Below are 21,903 nucleotides of genomic sequence, written 5' to 3'. Positions count from 1 at the left end.
ATGACTTGTGGTAGTCGGATATTTCCGAAGGCTCCACTTGTAGTTGACCCCAGTTGTAGGAAACACTGCTGTCTTTTTAGTCATAGTCTGTTTTAGACCTGTCCTTGACAATGTAATATCCTATGTTGATGTACTTGAACTTGACGAGTGTTTTACTGAGCTGTACCATGATGTAGTAATGTAGCAGGGTTGGAGTCAATGTGAGTAGGTTTTTGTGTAAGTTTGTTTGTACAGAATTTTACACTAATCAATATTCAGCTCACCCCCTAACTGCCCTTACCCAGCATGTGGTATGGGTGACAATCTGACCTGGGATCAAATGTGCCCATCATTTTCCTGAGGGATTTTTGTTGTCCACATCTCAGCATGGGGTCTGATGCAGACCTGTTATCTTTTGCTTTATGTGGGATATTGATATCTTTATGTGGTACAGTAGAAGCTTAATTGCACACCCCATTTGCCAGCATATTTCATGCAATTTTTTGGGTGGTGCAATAATGCGAAGTTATCCAGCTGGACTGCACCGGTTTGGGATTTTGGTATTCCGTGCAGTTAACAGAAGTGCGCGTTAATCCGTTGTGCAATTAACTGGCTTCTAAGTTGTATATGTAACAATTTATATACTGTTGGTATTTGGTTGAAATAGATCTCCATCAGTAATGCAGAGAGTTTTCAATTATATCTGTTACAAAAGATATAAATACTGTAAATGTTTTTAAGTTCGCGGGGATTTAATTTCGCGGTAGCGGGAAAAAGGACTTTTCGCGGTGGATTTAAGTTCGCGGTAACACCATAGACTGCAATCTAATATCATTATAGAAAAATGTTCGCGGTGGTTTTAAATTCGCGGTGAAGTGGTCACCGCGAAAACCGCGAAAATTAATCCACCGCGAACATTTCTGCATTTACAGTAGTATACAGTGATGATAAGCTTATCTGCCTTAATACTACTTATAGCCTAAGTGTAGACACAACACAGATTATCTCCCGATTACCAAGATGTGTCCTGCCAGCCTGCTCTCTCTCATTGAACAGTATTATCTTACTCGTAAGTTATACTAGTAGTACTAGTAGTAGGGTCTGCATGTCCCTTTTTTGTAAGGTATGGATAGCTTATTTTGATTTCATGAAATTCATAGGGAAAGCTGCATTAGTCAATAGAGACATGTGAATCGTGATTCGTAGAAAGGCAACCAAATTTGGGGCAATCATTTTCCTTGATTTTATTGTAATATGTGGGGAGTTTTTCTAAATTCAGTGTAAAACATTGTTAGCACCCTACTGCAGGTACTCAATTAGGCTTGTCCAGACAAGTGCCTGAACCCACCATATGCTTTAATTTTTTTACAACAATCTCTAGAATTTTTTTAGTAAGCTCCAACATCACAGACCAATGCAGACTGATCCTATTTTCTTTCAGGACCGTAACCTTGAAAATCATTTTTTTTGTAAGACCTTACTTAAATTAGAATCAGCACATTTGTGAATCTCTCATCTCAAGAGGAATTTTTTTCACATAATTGAATTTACTATAATGACACATATTATCCTTGTGTGTGTGATCAGATTTACATGTGTAAACAATTTTCAAATGTTTTCTATCTGTTGAGTGATTCAGCAACTGTACAGAACTGTGTAACATGTCCCTGTATGAAGGCCACTCAGATACAGAATGGTGAAAATTCTGCAGTAGAGCACACAAGCCTGGTCCTCTGGGAAGACCAGTTTGTCTTCATGGTTTAGGATATCTGTGGTATGTTTGTGCAGCAAAGTCTGCAATAACAAACCCCAAGTCACGCATCATTTGTAACATGTTTTAATGCATGTTTCAGGCCTCTAACCACAAGAATGTAACATAAATTACCTTGTCTTTTTTATCACTACAGATATCTGAAGAAGGACACAAGTTCCCCAAGAAGATTCTTTCGAAGACTGTCGAAGAACTAGCCCATTTGCTTGCCGCAACTACATTGCCAAGGAAAGCAGCAATTGCTTAATTCAAGGAAAGGAATCCTCTGCATGCAAGGAAGAAAAGCTGCCTTTGGCACGGTAAAGGTCAAATGTTAGCGACTGCACCACTTCGGTCAAGTTGAAAATCTCTGCATAACAAGCCCTCAACATAAAAATAGCAAAGGTACGAAGTCAGTGAATAAACTTTGGAAACAAACGGAAATACAAAACAGCTGAAGACACCAATTGCAAGCATCAGGAATGAAGCATAAGATGTCTCGAAAAGATTAGCAAGAAAGTTTAAGAACAACAAGATGAGCTCGATAGGGAAACCCTCTGGGCTGAAACCGCCCAGTAAAATAGCCAAACCTGGAGGCACAGGGATCCCCAAGGCTGGAGGTACAGCCGGGGCTGCCAAAGCAGGTGCGGCTGGTGCAGCTAAAGCTGCTGCAGGTGCTAAAGGTGCTGCTGGAGCTGGCAAGGGTGCGCCAGGTGCCGCTGCAAAGGGTGCAGCTTCAGGTAAGGATTAGCATTATATTGTATTTCTGTGCATTATATAATCATGTTGGAAAGTCACTGGATAACAGGGTTCTATATTCACAACCTATATAATATATACAGTCAAACCTGCCCAAGACTACCAACCGGGGGACCGGAAAAAAGCGGTCGATTTGGACAGGTGGTCGCTGAGAAGAGTATCGACTCAAAACATGTCCGATGCAAAGTATAAATGGTTGTCGTTGTGTTTAATGGCAAATAGCAAGCAAACTGCACGCACGCAAAGAAGCGAGGTCTTTAATGTCAAATACAACACGCACAGTGTAAACTGTAAATTTAACCCCAAATTCCGACGCAAACTGGCCGATTTCGGCACAAAATCGCGCTAATTATCATAAAAAAATCGATGAAAACCTCAATCTTGAAAATGATGCGGTCGTTATAGGTCCCAATTTGGGCCGGTCGCGGTCGCGTTGGCCAGGTGGTCGTTGAGAAAAGGTCGCTTAATGCTTACGTCAATGGGAAAATAAATCGGGACCGAGAAAAAGCGGTCGAAATGGCCAGGTGGTCGCTGATGAGAAGAGGTGGTTGCTCGGGCAGGTTTGACTGTACCTAGCTATGTGGTGTGAAATAGAACCAGTCAGTATTGCCCTGAGGAAGGTGACAGACCGTCACCTGAAATGTTGACTTTGATTGTATATATATCTTGGTTGTAAAAAACAAATCTTGTTATCCAGTGACATTGTACTGAAGGTGATAATCTTATCTAGCTATTTAATTTGTAACAGTACATCTAAAGTTAGCTATAGCCATATTTCAGCAAATTGTTTAATATTTGGTCTTGCATAATTGTTTTCCTGCTTATTTCACACAGTCATGTAAAGTGTAATTTCTGTATTTGTACCATTTATTTCTTTTATCATTACCACCTTTATCATTAGAACATTTTACAAGTTTTGTTTTGCAATTATGAATGTTCTCACAACATTGATTTGTTCATATGTACTAAATGTGTAGGCAGTTCTGAAGTACAGTAGTCCTGTGTCATTCTCATTCAATGTGTTCAAGTCCAGTATGCAGGGTCGTTACAGACAGACTGTCAACTTTGTACCAAACTGCACAATTTACATGCACATGCACAACCTGTCTCTGTATCTGTTTCAAAAGGGCATGCCTGTCCATTCCTGCATTGGTATAATTTCAAACTGTCAAGGGAATGCATGACTAAACTCAAGTTAATGGGTCCAAGGTGCACAGTGCATGATTCTCACAAATTGCTCACAAGTTGAGGCTTTCACTGTCTGAATCTTTCAAAACTGAAGTAAAGTCCAAGTGGTGTACCATTGATTCTGCACCTACCAATTGGTGTATAGCATGTTTAAGGTTGAAGTTCATTTAAAGATAAATGGTATGATAACGTTGTTAATGCATGACCACAGGATGCTTGTCAATGAGCATGTATCAAAGTTGCACTTGAATCAGAGACTGTTTCTTTGCATGACTACTTACAGTTACACCCTTAACTTCTCTCCACACGCACCGTTACAGGCATACAACACCTTACAGGCTTGTATGCCTCCGCCACAACTAAGGCTGCGGCCTCTTCTGTTATATCTTCAGATGGATGGAAGATAGGCGACCGTGCCTATGTAGCAGGCACGAAGGCTGGGTATATCCAGTTTATAGGTGAAACGCAGTTTGCGCCGGGCGAGTGGGTCGGAATTGTGTTGGACGACCCGGTCGGGAAGAACGATGGTTCCGTTGCCGGTGTGCGATACTTCCAGTGTACGCCGCAGCACGGCGTATTCTCGCGAGCCGCAAAACTTACCAGACAGCCCGCGGCAGCAGGGGCTACAGCAGGGGTGCCGTCAGCGGCTGCCGCAAGGTCGCGGGCATCCAGCTCGGCTTCTACTCGAGGAGCCGGAGACACGGTTAACGGGTCAAAACCGGACAGACCCAGCAGTCGCCTTTCGTCGTCAACAAAAACTTCCAGTCTCAAACAGCGGTTAGCGGGATCCAGTGTGGGGACGTTGACGCCCAGCGTGTCCATGACTAGTCTGGTGGACATCGGGAAGAAGGCAGAGGAACTGTTCAGTCTTGGTGACCGTGTCCTGGTCAGTGGAACTAAAGCAGGCCTGGTGAGGTATCTGGGGACGACAGACTTTGCCAAGGGGGAGTGGGTCGGGGTGGAGCTGGAGGAAGAACAGGGGAAGAACGATGGATCTGTAGCAGGGAAGAGGTGAGGAGTCTGGGTACTTTCTTTGATCTGTTACACAGTGCTCTAAATACTGGTGACCTTACCTTAGACCTTAGACCTTAGGTCCTCCAGTGCCCTAAGACGCATTGGGCGGCAAGTTTCCATCGGCCTCTGTTGGTTGCAGCAGTCTTGGCCTGTTCCCAAGAGATGTTGGCTCTTTTACTGGCATACTGGTGACAACCTGAGTCAAAAGCCAGGTTGCCCCACTTCCAAGTTATTACCTTCTTCAAATAAACTACTTATCCATTGTCTTTTCTTTCAGTTTTATCTTGTCAAGAAATAAATCCAAAAGCTTATGCATTTAGGTGGGGAGAAATGGTGTTCAACTGCAAAATTTCAGGTTGCGCAGGTTTAAAATTAAGTTGCATCCAGCAAAATTTGCTTGCATTTGCAGGTGTGCAAGTGGGAATTTCGAGCACTGTCTGTATAATGTATAAGATTGATGACTAATGAAAACAGTGATTGTGGGCTCTTTCTTTTCAAAACATTAAGCAGAAGGGATTGTTGGGAACCTGATTTTGCTTTTGCCTTCCCTTTTAAATGTACAAACATCATTTCTATTTCTTCCTTTGCAATTCATGACTGACAAACTTTTCCCATTGTCATATATTTTTATCTATTGTTACAATGTACAATAAGCTCTTTTGGCTCCTTTCAAACTTATTTCTTAGACATCACATGGCATCAGAAATAGTTTCTTGGTGTAAACTTAGTAGTAAAATAGAAGTGAAGAAAACAAAAGTTCCATTTTTTCTATACATGTATTTCAAAATGTCTCCTTTTAGTACTTGCTTAAAGATAAATGGAATCAACACCATTCAGACTGTTGCAGTTGAAGTGACAAGTTTCCATATGGTTTGATGTCATGAGGGAACAACAGATCTCCATGTTACAAAATTTGGATGGCATCCAACAGATCCTAAGAGACAAAGCAGATTTTGAAACAATGACTTTATATTCCACTGTTCTACTGAATTTTGCTTACAAGGGATAAAGATAACATGTTTCTCCTTGTTCCATGACAGATATTTCACCTGTACGGCAAAGTTTGGTCTGTTTGCTCCGGTGCACAAGGTCCAGCCTCTAGGGGAGGGGGAGCCTGTTCCCAAGGCAACGCCTAAACAAGCATCAGTACCAGGTAGGGTTGGTAGCATGCTACAAATTTAGTCAAACTGCCCAAGAAGACAACTTGGGACAGATAAAACAAGGTCTGTATAGACTGATGGTCTTAATACATGTGTCAATGGGAAAAATTATCTTACAGATCAGCAAACCAAAAGTGGTTACTTTGTCCAGGTGGTCACTTGTACAGATTTGACTGTAGATTACTTACTCTCTACAGATCAGCAAACCAAAAGTGGTTACTTTGTCCAGGTGGTCACTTGTACAGATTTGACTGTAGATTACTTACTCTCGTACTCTGTTGTATGACATGTATTTGATATACTGTAAGATATTGTATTTTGTGGAAATGCACAATGAACAGTGAAATCAAAACAATGATACATGCAGTATTATTTTGGCATTGTCAGGTATAGTGGCATAATTCGTGTTAAAAGCATGTTGAACTAGAACATTTTTGTACATTCTGTAGGCTCTGCAACAGCTGCAAGAATAGCTGCCAGGAAAGCCCAGTCAGAAGCGCCCCCACCCCTGCCCCTCGGTACTCCAGGTGCGAGGTCTCGCAGTGGTAGCAGCAGCTCCATCAGCTCCATTAGTTCCAACATCAGCTCTGCATCCGGCTATGGAAGGCACTCTGTAAGTACTGCTGTGTACTGTGTCAGGTAGGCATAAGCTGCAGGATATAGTTTCCATCAGCTCCATTAGTTCTAACATCAGCTCTGCATCCGGCTATGGAAGGCATTCTGTAAGTACATGTAAGTAGACATCCATAACAGTGCAGCTCAGTTTGTGTGATAGTATGCATTGGTTGTTTGGTACCAAACATGAGGAAGAATACATGTCTTTCAATGTGTGTGTAATAATAGCATGTTTGTATGTACTCATCATTTTTGCTGTTTTCTTCAGGAACTCCGCGCCGCTGCCAGAAAGACGCGGGCATCCACGGGAAGCTCTACACATGCTATGCAGGTACTGTATGAAGTGGAGTCTGTGTCTCTCTCAAAGAAATGATAAAATAAATGTCTTTTACTTTGTACAGCTCTCAAGCATAAAGCAGTCTCAAAAGTGTGATTAGTGTAGCTCACAGGTTTCCAATATTTCTTGGCTAAGTTTACTCTGGTGCATCATCTACATTTGTAATGCAGTTAGATCCAAATGCAAACCATCCTTGTTAGACAAATGTGTTGAGGTTGTGTATGACAAGCCATTTTATATACATGCAAGTCTTGACATTGTACTGTAAAGGAGTTCTGTTAAGATTGAAACTTATGCTGGTTGAGAGATACAGCAGTCACAAATAGGGTAAAATGCTTTGCCTTTGTGACAAAAGATTAGACCAATATAAAGCTTGAAGTGTGCTTGATGTTGCTCTGCCTTCCTGCAGCCATAGTACATGTAACAATGCTCATTTACATGTCCTTTGAAGTGCTGCTCTCTGCTTCCCACCTTCTGCTGTAACCTGTTTCCAAAGTTTCTTCCAAAGTTCCTGTCTTCTCATGCCCAGAATGTGCTCTCTTTAGGAACTACTGCAGGAGAAGGAAAAGAAACTGCAGGACCTTGAAGATGCCAGGATGGTTGTCATCAAAAACATCAAGGAATGTTGGCTTCCCTTCTCTCTCCTCATCTTTCAGACACTGTCTCAAAAAACAGAAGTGGAAAACTTTTACATTTGCAGTGATACTTTGCTAGCTTGTATCTTGAGAGAAGTGCACAACAGTCAACATTTTAATGTGTCAAGCCTGGTACATTGATTTAACCATGAGTCTGTGAGCTCAAAAGGACTTTTTTGGCAGTAATTTGTCTGGTCTTAATTATCTCACAACTTTTAGGGATTAGTCAATTGATCCCCGAGTATTACCAAATATAGCCAAGGCTTGTCAACCATGTGAAGGACCTAAGGAGTAGAGTGTAAGAAATTGATCCAAAATGTTTGCCCAATATCTTATGATACACTTTGAGGCCCTCATACCTTTGGTATAAATGAAGCACTCTCTCAGGATACAACATTTTGTAGAAAAGTACATTTTTGTGTGATCATTTTCTAACTTAGGGAAGTAGTCAATGCACTCTTGGTTGCACAATTTGTCTCTCTCACATGGTGTGTGATGTGGTGTCACTTCAGTTTCCTTCTGCACATTTAGTTAACACTATAGTTGTGCTGTGTTGTGAGTTGTCTTTTCCAATTTGTTTTACATTGTATCTTGCATGGACATTTGCATGTTTGGCATGAAGGTGGAATGTAGTACTGTTGCATGTATATTCATTCCCTTTCCCATTTCAGAATTAAGGTACTTGACAAGCTGTATTCTATAGTTAGGGTGTTCCTTCCTCCATAGTTATCACCCATTGCTTTATAAAGTCTCCTGATGGCAAGTCTTTCACCCCACAGTAGTTCCCGTGTCATCGAGGCTTTTGCCTTTGTCAGAAGTAGACTGCCTGCAAAACTTTACTTCTCTCTTTTGAATAACTACTCTTAGACTACTTTCCTAAGTCAAGAGTCTTTCCAAAATTACCACCAGTTAGCTCAAAGATGCTTACAACGTTTTGTAAATGCCCAACATGTTTGAGACAGTTACTTGCCATCCCTTTTGGCTGATGAGAAATTGCTCCTCATCCTCATCTCCATCTGTAGTCTGTCATCTCCATCTTCACTAATGTCAGATTTGTGTTCCAGTCCTTTTACAGTGCATCAACATCATGGCTTAGATTAAGATGCTCGACCAGTCCACTTGCGTTTTGCAAATTCCTTTTATTATAGTTTTGACTGTGTCATTTACATATCAGTTCCCTATACTTTGCTAGTCATAGTATATTGGACTTTTTTTGACATTTTGGTGTTTCTAATACCGGGTATCTTTTTTTTTGTTAGCATGAGCCCATTTTTCCATAAGTTTCTGAAGTCAATATTTGGAAGCGGAAAAATTTAGTCTTCATTCTGATAATATTAATGCCTTGCTTTTTGTTATTCAATGTTTGCTTGCTTTTGCAATTTAAGATTACTCGTATCTGTTTCATATTTAGATTTTAGATGACAATGCAATGTTTGTATGCTAATTACTTTCTTGCTTGTGTAATAATTGTTTCATATTTGTCATTGAAAAAAATTCATTCCACCTATTTAAAAATCATGTGCTACATACATAACTTATTGCTGCAGCTATAACATGGTACCACTTCTGCAAGAACTGAGAGACCTGAATAATTTTAGATTTATCTGAAGTTCATTTATCAATTTACACAGTGCAAAGTATCTAGAGCTAATGCCGATTGGTCAAGTGGGTTCAAAACTACAGCATTGCGTTAAAACATTTAAAGTTAACGATTTGCGGCATGCCATGATACCTCTTAAGATTACTGAATTTGATTCTCCACCTTTGTTGAAGGTTACTCTTTGTAGTTTTGATATAAGAATTTTTTTCCTTTTCTGTTTTCGTTGCTTGCAATGATGTACATGAAGTAATTTTACCTGCACTACACATTGAAACCAACAGGAGGCGCTGAAAGAGAAGCAACAGCATGTGGAGCAGCTGTTGGCCGAGCGTGACATGGAACGTGCGGAGGTGGCGCGATCAGCCTCTGCCGTCCTGGAGGTGCGAGACAACAATACTGAGATTTGAAATGTTTGTCAACAAAACTAAAAAAAACATTTTGCTCTTACCCTGTGCCATGCAGGAAAAGTGATCCCTTACACATGAAACTGACCCAAAACATCGCTTAGTTTGCTGATACAATGATACATTGGTTATAAAAAGTGTATTCCATGTTTAATCTAATGGTCAGAGAATTAAGTGTCATTAGCGAAAGATAGTAAAAAATGCTATCTGAAACGTCTGTTTATAAAATCATATCCAATGAGTAACTGCTTTTTGGCACATCTTATTACCTGGATGTGTAACCTTTATAGATGCATCTTATTTTGATTAGCAGTTTTGGTAAATATGAGAATTCTTTCATTTGATTTATATGATTTTTACATCAGATTATTGATTATCGTTAAAACTTCATTTTAATCAATTTCAGTCTCAGACACAACTGGATAGCCTCCGAGCAGATCATGAAAAGGTGAGAACTTCCTCATTGTGGGTCACGCATGAAATATTGATGTGTGTCATAGTCTCTAAGTAGATTTCAGAGGAGACCTTGAAAAACATGTATGTACCTGGGGCCAAACCAAATATATTAGATGTGTTTTGTATGATTTGAAGTAAAAAAAAAAGAACGCAAATGCGATATTGCTGCTGCACTGGACTTTGTTTAATGTGGATTTTTTTATCTACGGTAACTATTAATTGTGTAAGGATGTAAGGAAGTCCAAGAAAGCATTCTCATTACTGTTAAAAATTGCTAGATAAGTACCTGCTATCTTTTGTTGTTATTAAGACTTGCTTTAAAACTTGGACCTCTAGATCTTCCAAGGTGTATTCAACATGTAACACTAGTTCACCTTTATCCGTGGGGTGACCTTTATCCGTTGTCTTTAAAAACAGCACATTTATGAGTATTAAGTCTGCTGACAGTGGTTTCAAATTTTTTTTTTTTGCAATATTTTCAAAATGTTCCGATTTTTAACCACCGTCCGTCGACTTTATATCCCTAAATACTTTTTTTGTACAAACAACGAATATAGGTTACCCTCGGATAAAGGTGAACCAGCGTTACAGTATACCAAGACTTTCTCCCCCAATGCACTTCACCCTTTTGTCACAACTGAGTCTTTTAAAAACACTGAACTGAATTACTAAGGCTCCACAGTGAATGACCTGACCTGTAGTTTTGCGGTAAGATATGATAATTTTTGTCCCATCTGCAGTATGTCCGCGAGAGTGAAATCAACGTGGAAAAACTGCGTGCAATGGTGGAAGGTGCGGACAAGGAGAAGATGGAGCTTGTCAATCAACTTGAAGAAGAAAGAAGGTACAGATGTTTTGTAGCTTAGCTTTTCATTCTTTTTTTAAATCTTAGTTTTTTTGGTTTGATGTATGCGTACGGTGGGAAACTTGAAACAGTGCAATGGAATTAAAGGAAAAGATTGGAATCGTATAAGGATGTGACATCATAGCTTATACACTTGATCTCACATACTTTAATCTGATTAAAAATCTGTCAACTTCTTTTTAGGAAAGTTGAAGACTTGACATTCAGAATTGAGGAACAAACCATCTCATCAGGAGACTTGGAGGTAAAAATGTTTTGCTCATTATTTTGGAAAAAGAATTGCCATTAAACCATACTGTGTAATGAAGATATTTTAATTACACAAAATATTGACATCTCATTGTGTACCAATTTTTATGTGGTTGAATTTTTCACTTGTTAACTAGATTTGTATCACAATATGTAGTCTTGTCCTTGAAGTGTGAATCACTGAAACATCCTATATATACTGAGCACTGTATGACGTTTTTGTGATGTTGCAACTTTCTAATGTCCACATCTGAAAAGACTTGGAACAGGCATCAGTATTGCATCCATATTCTCATTCACAATACTCACATGTTATATGCATGATGTAACCTTGAGGTTAACAATGATGGTGTTTTGGGACATGGTGTTTTCACTCTTCATGTGTGGTGTAATCACTCCTTCCAGTAGAGCTCAAACTGAGTATACAAGGACTCCAGGAAAAATAGTTTGACGTTTTCAACTAATGGAGATTCCTAATAAACAAACAAACAAACAAACAAACAAACAAACAAAATCAAAATAGAAAACAATATTCATGATACTAATGGTTGTCTGTCATCAAGAGTTAATGGCAGCAAAAGGATTTGAAGAGACCAATGAACAAAACACAAAATTCTATCATTCTATATTATCTGTTAAATTTTTCTCTCATAATTTCATATGCTGGATCCTGTATATCTCAGATTTGAGCTCTGCACATTGTAATGTACCCCATTGTTCTCTCATAATTTCATATGCTGGATCATGTATATCTCAGATTTGAGCTCTGCACATTGTAATGTACCCCACTGTTCTCCCCTGTGGATAATGGTGAATGTTCAGGGAACATGTCACATTTTTGTGGCTGGGGAGGCCACAGAGCAGGAACAGGGCTGTGTTGAGCTCTGACCTTTGACCAAAAATACCAAAAGGGGACATTTTTTTGAAGCTATTCACTTTAAATTCTTGTTTGATTTAAGCTGGTGTTTTACAGTGTCAACTTGGAGTACATGATAGTATTGTGTTTCCAAAATTGCTTTTAGAAAATGAAAATAAAAGATCAGAGGCAGATTCTGCTTTTACTTTCAGATTAACAGTGAAAACCTTAATGTTTACTACATCAGCAAAAACTACATGTTACATCATCTAGATGTGCTGTACAATATTAGAACTACCTCTCATAGTTCAGTCATGTAGCTGTGATGATCTCACTGTTGGTGTTGGGCCAAGTCTAACAAATATAGAATTGAGATGTTGACAGGTTCCCCTATCAGGGTGTTCTCAGAACCTCCCTCATATGATGTACCTTCTAGTCATTAATGAGAAGGGCATGTGTATGTCCTGGATTTTGTTGTAATTGAGAAATCCTTTTGGCAATGGTGTAATGGTGTGTCAGTTCTTACATGCAATATAATTGTACATATCTTGTATAATACTGTAAATGGGTAGATTTAATTGTAACAATATTGTTACATGCATATGTGTACATGTGTTACATGTATAGATGTTTGGCTTGTAATTAGATATCAAAGTAGATACAATGATGAGATACAACAAAATGAAGATATCTGAATGTTATATGCCTTTATTCCAACCTCTTACAATTTCTAGTGAATGGTTTGGTTTTTCTAGCCTCTTTGGTATTTCAAATGTCAAATTGCTCAGATTTGTTGCCAAGGACTTTAAGTTACGGGCAGAGGATGAGAAAGTAAAACTACATTAGCTTTGTCCAAAGTCCGTGTCTGTGAAATTTACTATCAGGACTGTTGAGGTAGAGTAAGGCACTGTCCATCCTTTCAAACTGAACTGTTTAGGAATCCCAGTTGTTCCAGTGTCCATGCCCTAATGTCATGGTTAGCCGCCAAGTCTGGCACAGACCCAGCTGCTGAAATCATCATGTAAGCATGCGATGATATAATAACTGCTTCTAAAATTATTCCTCACAACTTGTCACTACCAGTGCTAGTGCCTGATCTAGCTGTATCGCCATGCCTGCAAAATCAGGGCCTCTGTTATTTTTTTTACCCTGATGAGTTTCAAAGCTTTTAAAATCCTGAAGGTGTCAAATGAAATATGTAACATGACAAGCTAAGCATCTGCGTGAGCCATCAGTAGACATTTTAAGCAGATGACTGTCAGGGATATCTCCTGTCCCTACAAGTAGCTGCCCTTAGTGTCAATGCCATATAAGATAGCCAGTGCAAACAAAGCCCCCCTGTGCCTGTAGCGGGAGGTCAGTGGCTGAGTGAGAGACAGAGAGGGCTACAGGGTAGCGTAGGGATGTCATAGAGGCCCAGGCTTTCAACTTGGAGAGGGGTGGATGCTGTCCCCAAGGGTGCGATGTAGGCGGGATTTAGGCCTTCCCTGCCTACAGGTATAGTGGTTATTGCTAGTGGGGGGTAGTGAAGTTAGTTTGTGATGTGAATTTTTCCTGCATGTTGGGGGTTGTCCCAGTTATGCTTTTGAAATTCCTGGGTGTTTAGTTTTATGTGCTGGGGAGGGGGTGCTGTCAGTCAAATTGTCTATGGTAACCAGTACATGGAGCTGAAATAATTGCAAGTGGGGCTGAAAAAAAAGTTTTTTTTTGGTTAACACTGCCCATTATCTGTTGTAAAAGTACAAATTGACAATAACGTAACCCACTATAAATTGTTAGCATCTTTGCTAGTGCAAGACGGCCATAATGAGAAATTGCTGTTTTAATGTTATACATTTAGTTGAAAAATAATCAGGTGGTCTCAGATGAATTGACTCTTATTGGGATCTAAATATACCAAGGGGTTAATTGTCCTTAATAAGATTTTCATGAAAATGTTCAAACTTTTGTAATAAATTTTTCAAAGAGGGTAATTCCACAAGTACTTTGATCTCTCAAATGAAGAGAAAAATCCTGCTCTGTGGCCAGTCCTCACACTAACCTGCCCCCCTCCCCACCCCCTGTACCCAACCCTGCATGATGCCTGTTGTCATGTGTTTGCCCACATGGCCGCCTCCACTAACAGACACAGAGCCGAGAGGAGCATGAACGCTTGAAACTAGTAGAGGCCGCCTTGATCCAGGAGAGACGCAGGGCTGAGAAACTGCAGGAAGAGCTTGAGGATACGCGGGTAATGGGAACTTAACTCTTCCATGCTCTCCTTTTTTTCCATCCTGCCGTAGACTAGCCTGCTGCTTTGGTTTACACTGACTGCTGCTGCACTGACTTTTACCTTGTTTTGGTTTGACCCTCCACATCACTTGTCTTACACACCTTGTTTTACCAATGATTTGTTTTGTCATTTTAGAAAGACTGCTATATCCAGAAGATCCACAATCTTGTTTGTTATAGTTTTCGGTTTATTTTGTACTCTCTCCCTGCAAGTGTACGCTGCAATGTCATTGCAGGGAGAAGGTGAAAAGAACACTAAATCTTGGGAAGAAGTTTTGTTTTCTTCCTGAATCTTCTGTATACAGCAGTACTTTTAGTTTGTTTTCTATTACATTTGTTTGTTTGTTTAAGTTTACATGTATGTTTTTTATGATTTATGCACAATTTTGCTCTCTACAGCAAACTTCAGGAAGGTCATATTTTCTTTATTATTTTCCATTTACTTTTTGTTATCATTTGTAAAATATATTTTAATCCGGCTATCAATTTTGTCATTTTACATGTAGCAACTGTTATAGTTTGAAATGTAGTTGTAGTGGGTAGATAATTTATTATAGTATTTTGGGGGATTTGGGTGTGCAACAAGTGTCACGTTTTCATTGTATCCTCAGCTGTTTGTCTGCTTTCACACAAAAATGGTTTCCATGAGAGGCTGTGGAATTTGTGTGGTTTTGGATAGCTCAGCACTTAAGGCCTGGCATGAAATTACTACAAAAATGCAGGGATTCTTCACATACCAGCCTGCCACTGGCTTGATTGCTGTTTCATATTACCTGAAATAAAATATTTGCTTTCACCAAAAAGTGTATTATTCATTAGACCTGTTACTACAGACTTTCCAAACTTAAATCTATCTTTGCTTATGTGTTGCTATAGTTCAAGTGTAACTAAATATGAAAAAAAATTGAAGTTGACATTAATTTTTTTCATATCTGTAAGTTTTGTTTTGTTTGACTGTATTGAAACCAAATATGCTTCTTTTTTCCTTGTTACTTTCTCTTGTAAAGGTTATGAAAGATCAGCTCCAAAAGGAGAAGGTAAAACACCTGTTAGGCTGGGAATTCAGGAATGGTGATGGCTGGGCTAAAAGGATGGCTGGAATTTGAATGGAATTTGGATTTATGGTTTAGTGTTGGGCTACAGGGATTCCTGTACTACCGTAAAACAGCATAGTTTCCTCTTGGGAATAGGCAGCTATATATGCTAGTAAAAGCTTGTAGCAATAGTGCAGAATAGATTAGTAAGCTGGTTCATGCTTAAAACTGCGTATGTGCAGAGAGCTGCATTATGGGTAGTATGTGAAAGCCCCTAATTTCCAAATAGTTTGTATCTAGACTATGTTTAATATATGTCCAGAATGTCTTATGTTAAAGCTATTCAAATTGCGACAAAAACAATACAATATGGACACTAGGCAGCAGGCTGATATCATGACCACATGCATATTATACAATACAAAAATTGAACAAACATTAAGTAGGATAAAATCTGGGGCCTTCAACTGACATATTACCCGCAGTGCATCTCTTATGGCATGCACAGTTTAGACTGTAAACTGGCCTATTGAAGTATTGCATATTTTCCGTATGAACATTAATAAACAAGCTGTCTGACTGTACCCTAGGCTGCCAGTGTGTCGGAAAAGGCCAAGATCTCGGACCTTGAGAAGGAGAGCAAGGAGTATTTTGAACAGATCGAGGAGCTCACGCAGAAGCTGGATGCCGCGGAAAATAAGATCAAGGCCTTAGAGAGCGAGAGTGTGGAGGGCGGGGCCCAGGCCAGTGTCGCTGAAATCGAGATCCAGGAGAAAAATGACAGGATCACCAAACTGGAGGGGAAAGTCAACAACTTCAAGCAGGAGAAGACGGCACTGGAGAAGTCACTGGCTGAGATGGTAGGAATAGTTTGCGGTGGAAATGTTCATGCTTTTTCATTTTTAAGGGTATTTGCAGTGACCTTTCCACTGCTTAATCATGACGTACATGTAACAAGTATCCAATGTATTATTATTCAAAGGCAGATTTGACACCTTTCAAAAAAACTCCCATAATTAACAGTAAATGTTGAAGTGCAAAATGTGCCTTAAGGTGTCCATTGAATTACACAGTCAAGATAATATGTGCAATGACATCAGACAGACAAATTTTGATGCTGCCCTTTACAATCACTAAGTATTCATCAAGTGAGTTGCAAACTTAATATTTTGTTTTCATTTTGACCTGACAGAAAGAAGAACTTGAAGATGGTAACAACAAGAGGCAGAAGCAAGATCAAGTCATCGAAGGTAAGAAAGAAAAAATGTTTGGTGAAAGCAGAGGTGCTTTACACGTCTGTAGTCATAAACAAACATGACAAGTCTTGTGAACATCATTTAGAATGCAACAGTTGTTGATTTGTAGCATCAAGTGATGTATTTTTCTGTTTACAGAACTAAATGCCAAACTTACAAGCAAACAAGAGGCAAGTGACAACCTGAACAAGGAGATGCAGGAACTAAAGAACAACATTGCAGGTAACTGCAAGAAGAATCATCTTTTTATCCTCAAGTCCTGAAAGTACCAATGTACCTTAAATAATAAGGCTCCGCTGTCCCTGCAGAAGAGGAAAAGTTTTTGTTAAGTGAATTCTAGCATGAAACAGTTGTGTTTAAAGTAAGGTTGTATTCCTTAGTGGTAGACCTTTTGTTTTATCCATGTAAGTACTTAAATTAATCTTACTATAAATAAGTGACACAGCAAAAGTACAATGACTTTTTGTAATTTCTTCCAAAGCTATGTATACAAACAAACACAGAACAATAAATCTATATTTTGAGTTTAACATATCATTTCTACCGGTTCCAAGGTCCAAATATTCTTTTATTCATTTATCTAATTACAATGTATGTTCATGCAGAGCTCCAGAGTCAGGTGAAGGCAGGAGAGGAGAAGACTTCCCAGCTGACTGCAGACAAGGCCAAACTGGTATGACTTACCCCTGAAGGACTAACCTGATGTGCACAGCTTCCTTAGCTCAGCCAGCTGCACACAAACTTTCTAATGCTAGACTCACTCTTTGCATTTAGGTACCTCCCTCTGTCTATTACTAATGTCTAACTGTGTGTAAGTTAACTTTAGTGCCAAGTGTTGACCTTTTTGTAGAGTCATCTAGCTTTGGTTTGCATGTGCTTGATCATCTTGACCATGTCTACAGTTTTACTGTGTAGGTTTCTTTCCGTCTTTTAGTTCATAATCTATCTAATACTTAAGAAGGTTGGCATAGTATTTTAAGTTGAAATGCCACTATTTCCCATAATGATCTTAATCTAGTTAATGCAATGTTCTTGCCAAGATTCAGTGTTATAAAACATGTAGAAGAAAAGGTGTACCTAAAATTTGTACAATAAGTTTGGAATAAGAATGAAGCTATTAATGCACCAACCAATTATGTACATGTGTATCTGACCAAGAATTCAACACTATTAGACAGCAACCTCCTTTGTGGTCTTGCTTATTGTAGCCCTTCAGAAAGTGATGATATTGAAGTGAAGAGGGTAGGACAATGTGGCAAATGTTGTTCTCTTCCAGGAAGGAGAAAAGGAGGAGATGTTGAAGAATTCTGGAGACAGCTCTCAGCAGCTTGGCAGGCTGAACGACCAACTCAAGGAGAAGGATAAGTGAGTTCGGAAATAAGAGGGACTTTGTTCAAACATTAGGAATGCTTGTAGCTCAAACGAAATGACATAATAATGATGTTAGATATTTATTTGGGCTGGTAATTCCTTCGATAAAAGTTGCACAAAATAGCGCGAAGAACGAAAAAGGGTGATGATACAATGGACTTATGAATTGAAAAACTATATTTCTCTCATACTTTTACACATTCCCATTCAACATCGGATTCCATTCTGTCCCTTTATAGGATGAAAGTAGCATGTTGACAAGTAAGACTGTTAAAATTCTTTTTACTATCAACAAGACTGCAGAATGCAATATTTTGCCATTTGAATGCATTTCAGCACCACGGATAGGTATGAAAGAACAGGATTACATTTCATGTGAATTCCTGTACCTTTAATGTACCAAATGTCTAGCATTTTTTTCAAAACTCTCTACATTTGGTAGTCTATATAAAAAAATATTTTATGGCCTCCACTAAAATGGTAAAATAGTAACTCTGATGACTAAAGTACTAATTTGGAAAACATAGAAGTTCTTTGACAACAGTTGTTGAATTGTGTTGTGATTTTTTTTATATGTGACAGAAAACAGACTGTTAAATCTTTGTTCTTTTCTCAATGTCTCCATCCCTCCTTCATCAGAGAAATCACAGAACTGAGGGATGCCCTGTCCCAAGCCAACCAGAATAACGAGAAGTTGGAGCACACGGCAAAGCAGGCCAAGGAGCAGGCCGCGCAGGAGTCAGCTTCTGCACAGGAGAAACACCAGGAGGAGATCAGGGCCCTGCAGGAGAAACTTCAGAACATGGTGAGAACAATGTGCACTCGGCATCACAGGTGGTACTTATGGGGGCTTGACTTCCATATGTTTAGAGCTGTAAGTGATGTAAAGGGGACACGCTTGTGATGGTTTCATGTTAGCAATTTTCATGGCAACCTCTTCATTGCAAACTTAAAACGATTGTGAAAAATTCAATCTATTTCTGTCAACCACAAACTTAAAACCACCACAAAACCCTCCTTATTAACCATTGAAATCTTTGCTAGAAAACATGCAGTTTTGTCCACTTGAAGTACCACCAGTCTAGTCCACTTGAAGTACCACCTGTGCCACAAAAATGTTTGACATAGTCTTGTGCAGCCTTCCTTGTGTGGTCTACTTTCATGTACATGTGTGAACACCTACATGTAAGCACATGCATACACAAAGGTATATAGCTTACTATCAACAGCAGAGGAAAATGTTGAAAACTAATTCACCAACTTTTTGACCTGTTATACAGCAGAATACTACCCACTAATATCTCTCCAATCGGGAATGATACCTCGGCGTTCTTACGTCATTGCCCCCTTCTTCCCTACTAAAACAAATCCTCTCTAACATGAGAAAATAAAGTAACACAATTTGATTTCTCTTTTTAAATTCCGTCATCACACAAATTATTTCAAAACACACATCTGCATCTTTTCATTGGATTTTAAGAATCATTTGGCAAAGCACACTCGTTTGCAAAAAGTCATCCACATTCCAAAAATGCAATACGTCATGTCTGAAAAATATTTCTACCATGGAGCTTTGTGGTGATATTTGTTTCAGTAGAGTTGTCAAAATGTAGTAGACATTACATAAACAGTGTGCACCTTTTTCTACCATCTAGTATAGGAAAAAAAGCATCAATACCATATTTCAATCTTTTTCTTCTTGAATGTGCACCAATTCTGTCAGACCAAATCACTTATTATATTATGTTAACATCTGTGATGTCCAGTATGTGAAATATTTGGTGAAGCCAAGTTGTCCTATCCATGGATTTCTCTTTTGCTCAAAATTGAAATTATTTTCAGTTCATGATGTTTAGAAACAACTCGTAAGAGGAAATTAATGTACAAAGTAGACTTTAACTTTCCTGTCATTTGAGTTGGGATTCATTGTTTTATTTGTTAAATTTTTCCTATGGCTTTACAGTCAAATTGTTGGAGTAGCCAGTTCTTCAAAAAAGGATACTAGTAACCTAACTATGTAGATTGGACTGGGAAACCAAATTTGTTTCTCAGGTTGTCCAGTGTACAACTTGGTTTCCCAAAATACTTCACACACTGCACATCGCTGCACACACTTGTGGTGGACCCTGTGTTTTCCAACGGCTGTCCTCTCTCCCCCCTCCCCATCTCTGTTGTACTGTGTCCCTTACAGGCCCAGCTGCAGAATGTCCTGGTTTTGTGGCTGAAGGGGCGCTATGCTAAGTGGACACACAGTCATAACCACTTTATTATGGACCCTTAAACATCTGTCCAACACATGCTCTTTGATAAAACATCATATCCACATAGCTACATGTATATCAAGAACATGTTATGTCAAGGCAATCATATCAATCAAGGTAACCAAACTTTTTTTTGGCGTACAATTATGTATGAAAATAGACTGAGGGGTTTCAAAAGAGTGACCAATAGTATGACAGAAAAGAGGTGTTAAAGGCATTTGAAGAATTTCTTACAAAGAAAAAAAAATTGACGAGGGTAAAGCTTAGTGTAACATAAGGTTGACTGTGATGATAATCTTTTATATTGAAATTGAGGAGGTAGCTATGATGATGTTAAGGGGAAGAGGAGGATGATTGGCTCCAGTATTGGAGAAGTGATGCCATAAGTTGGGGTAGGGACAAATTTTTGAGAGATGTTTACTGACGTCAACTTGATAAGTTTCCACTGAGAGTTCGTCAAACGTCTAAACCCACTGTCAGAGATTTCTCTCTTGCATGTTCATTCGTACATGTACTTAGTACACATATTGTGTAAAAGAAACAATGTGCAATAGTCTACAGGCTTACATGTAATGCTCAGAGTAAACATTTGTTGCAAGGGACTACTATGCAAGAGAAAGTCAAGCAATCATCTATAGATTTAGGAATGGAGAAAAAAAATGGTTGTCGGTCACTTTCAAGATAATGTAAACTATTTATGAAGAGAAAGGTTCAGCGGGGATGCTTTTACTGTTGCCTTAAAAGGTTTGGTAAGCCAAAAAGACAAACCAAAATTAAGTGTATATTCAGGACATTTTTAAAACACTTAAAGCATGAATACACTGACTTTGAAGATTGAAGAAAAGGTTTTACTGAGGAAAAGAGGTGTAGAAATTACTTATTTAGAATATGGTCTGAAGTTGTATGAGGTAGCAGGAGCTATGTGCCAACAAAAGATGACACTGTTAGAGGCAATACAAACTGTATGACAATCTATCTTAAAAGTGTGAATAATGCAATAAAAGCTATGAGGCTCACTTTTCAATCATTTTGCAGTGTTAGTGTGTGCTTATCAACTAAATTGCTATCTTACAGAATTAGATTAATTTAGAAAAAAGTACTTTAAGTATAGTGTGTAGCGGAAGAAAATACTGAACAACCAGAAGGTAAGAATAACTTACAGGTCTTATTCCTTTCTCTTGATTGATAAAGTATCAAAGACATGTAGCAGACAGTAGAAGACATACCAAGCCAGGTAGTGCGAGATAAAAGAAAAGTAGTTAACTCTCTAGAGGTCCATCAATAGAGAAAAAGAAGAGATTATCCCACGCCACTTCCAAATTTGCCTTGCCAAGATTATTCAAATCCTTACATTCACAGTTCTAATTTGAATTTCCATACTAAATTAATACCTTCCTCCCCAATCTTCAATTCCTCCCAATACCTACTAACTAATGTGTAACAGGTTTAACATATCAGAACATTGCACTTCAAGATTTAAACTGACCAGTGTTAACATATACTTATACCTTAGGTCGGATATATACACGTAGTACTAGAAACAAGTCACCAATAGTCAGGGATAGCACCATGTAGTAGCATGTAGCAACAACGACACACCGCCATTCCCTCCGCAGGAGAGCGAAGTCCAGAAGCACGTCAGCAAGATCAGCAAGCTGACCGAGAGCCACCAGAAGGAGATCGACGAGCTGACCAGCAAGCGGACGTCGGAGATGACCGATCTGAACGGGAAGCTGGCGGAGGCGGAGAAGAAGCTGAAGGAACTGAACAACCACCAGGAGAAGACACAGCACACCATCGAGGAGGTGCAGCATGAGAGGGACACGCTGAAGGTTGGTTTACA

The 21,903-nt window shown here is 39.1% G+C and overlaps 1 protein-coding gene across 12 annotated transcripts in view; it reads left to right on the top strand.

Annotated features, from left to right (window-relative positions):
- Nucleotides 1–21,903, top strand: part of LOC118425666 (CAP-Gly domain-containing linker protein 1-like) — an 80,473-nt gene that overhangs the window by 11,238 nt on the left and 47,332 nt on the right. For 8 of the 12 annotated variants that reach the window (XM_035834664.1, XM_035834666.1, XM_035834662.1 and 5 more), the window contains exons 2-19: nucleotides 1,887–2,469; nucleotides 3,997–4,687; nucleotides 5,731–5,843; nucleotides 6,300–6,463; nucleotides 6,734–6,796; nucleotides 7,348–7,422; nucleotides 9,319–9,417; nucleotides 9,848–9,889; nucleotides 10,638–10,741; nucleotides 10,946–11,006; nucleotides 13,993–14,097; nucleotides 15,763–16,032; nucleotides 16,365–16,422; nucleotides 16,567–16,650; nucleotides 17,034–17,101; nucleotides 17,705–17,793; nucleotides 18,439–18,604; nucleotides 21,677–21,892. In XM_035834664.1, coding sequence (XP_035690557.1) covers nucleotides 2,265–2,469; nucleotides 3,997–4,687; nucleotides 5,731–5,843; nucleotides 6,300–6,463; nucleotides 6,734–6,796; nucleotides 7,348–7,422; nucleotides 9,319–9,417; nucleotides 9,848–9,889; nucleotides 10,638–10,741; nucleotides 10,946–11,006; nucleotides 13,993–14,097; nucleotides 15,763–16,032; nucleotides 16,365–16,422; nucleotides 16,567–16,650; nucleotides 17,034–17,101; nucleotides 17,705–17,793; nucleotides 18,439–18,604; nucleotides 21,677–21,892 — 2,673 coding nt within the window. In that variant the 5' untranslated portion in view covers nucleotides 1,887–2,264. Of the gene's footprint in view, nucleotides 1–1,886; nucleotides 2,470–3,996; nucleotides 4,688–5,730; nucleotides 5,844–6,299; nucleotides 6,464–6,733; nucleotides 6,797–7,347; nucleotides 7,423–9,318; nucleotides 9,418–9,847; nucleotides 9,890–10,637; nucleotides 10,742–10,945; nucleotides 11,007–13,992; nucleotides 14,098–15,145; nucleotides 15,176–15,762; nucleotides 16,033–16,364; nucleotides 16,423–16,566; nucleotides 16,651–17,033; nucleotides 17,102–17,704; nucleotides 17,794–18,438; nucleotides 18,605–21,676; nucleotides 21,893–21,903 lie in introns of all 12 variants that reach the window. The other 4 variants (XM_035834657.1, XM_035834660.1, XM_035834658.1 and 1 more) reach the window with 4 other exon arrangements.

Source organism: Branchiostoma floridae, chromosome 11, assembly GCF_000003815.2.
Source record: "Branchiostoma floridae strain S238N-H82 chromosome 11, Bfl_VNyyK, whole genome shotgun sequence".
Classification (NCBI taxonomy): Eukaryota; Metazoa; Chordata; class Leptocardii; order Amphioxiformes; family Branchiostomatidae; genus Branchiostoma; species Branchiostoma floridae.
This window is presented reverse-complemented; position numbering and strand designations above follow the sequence as displayed.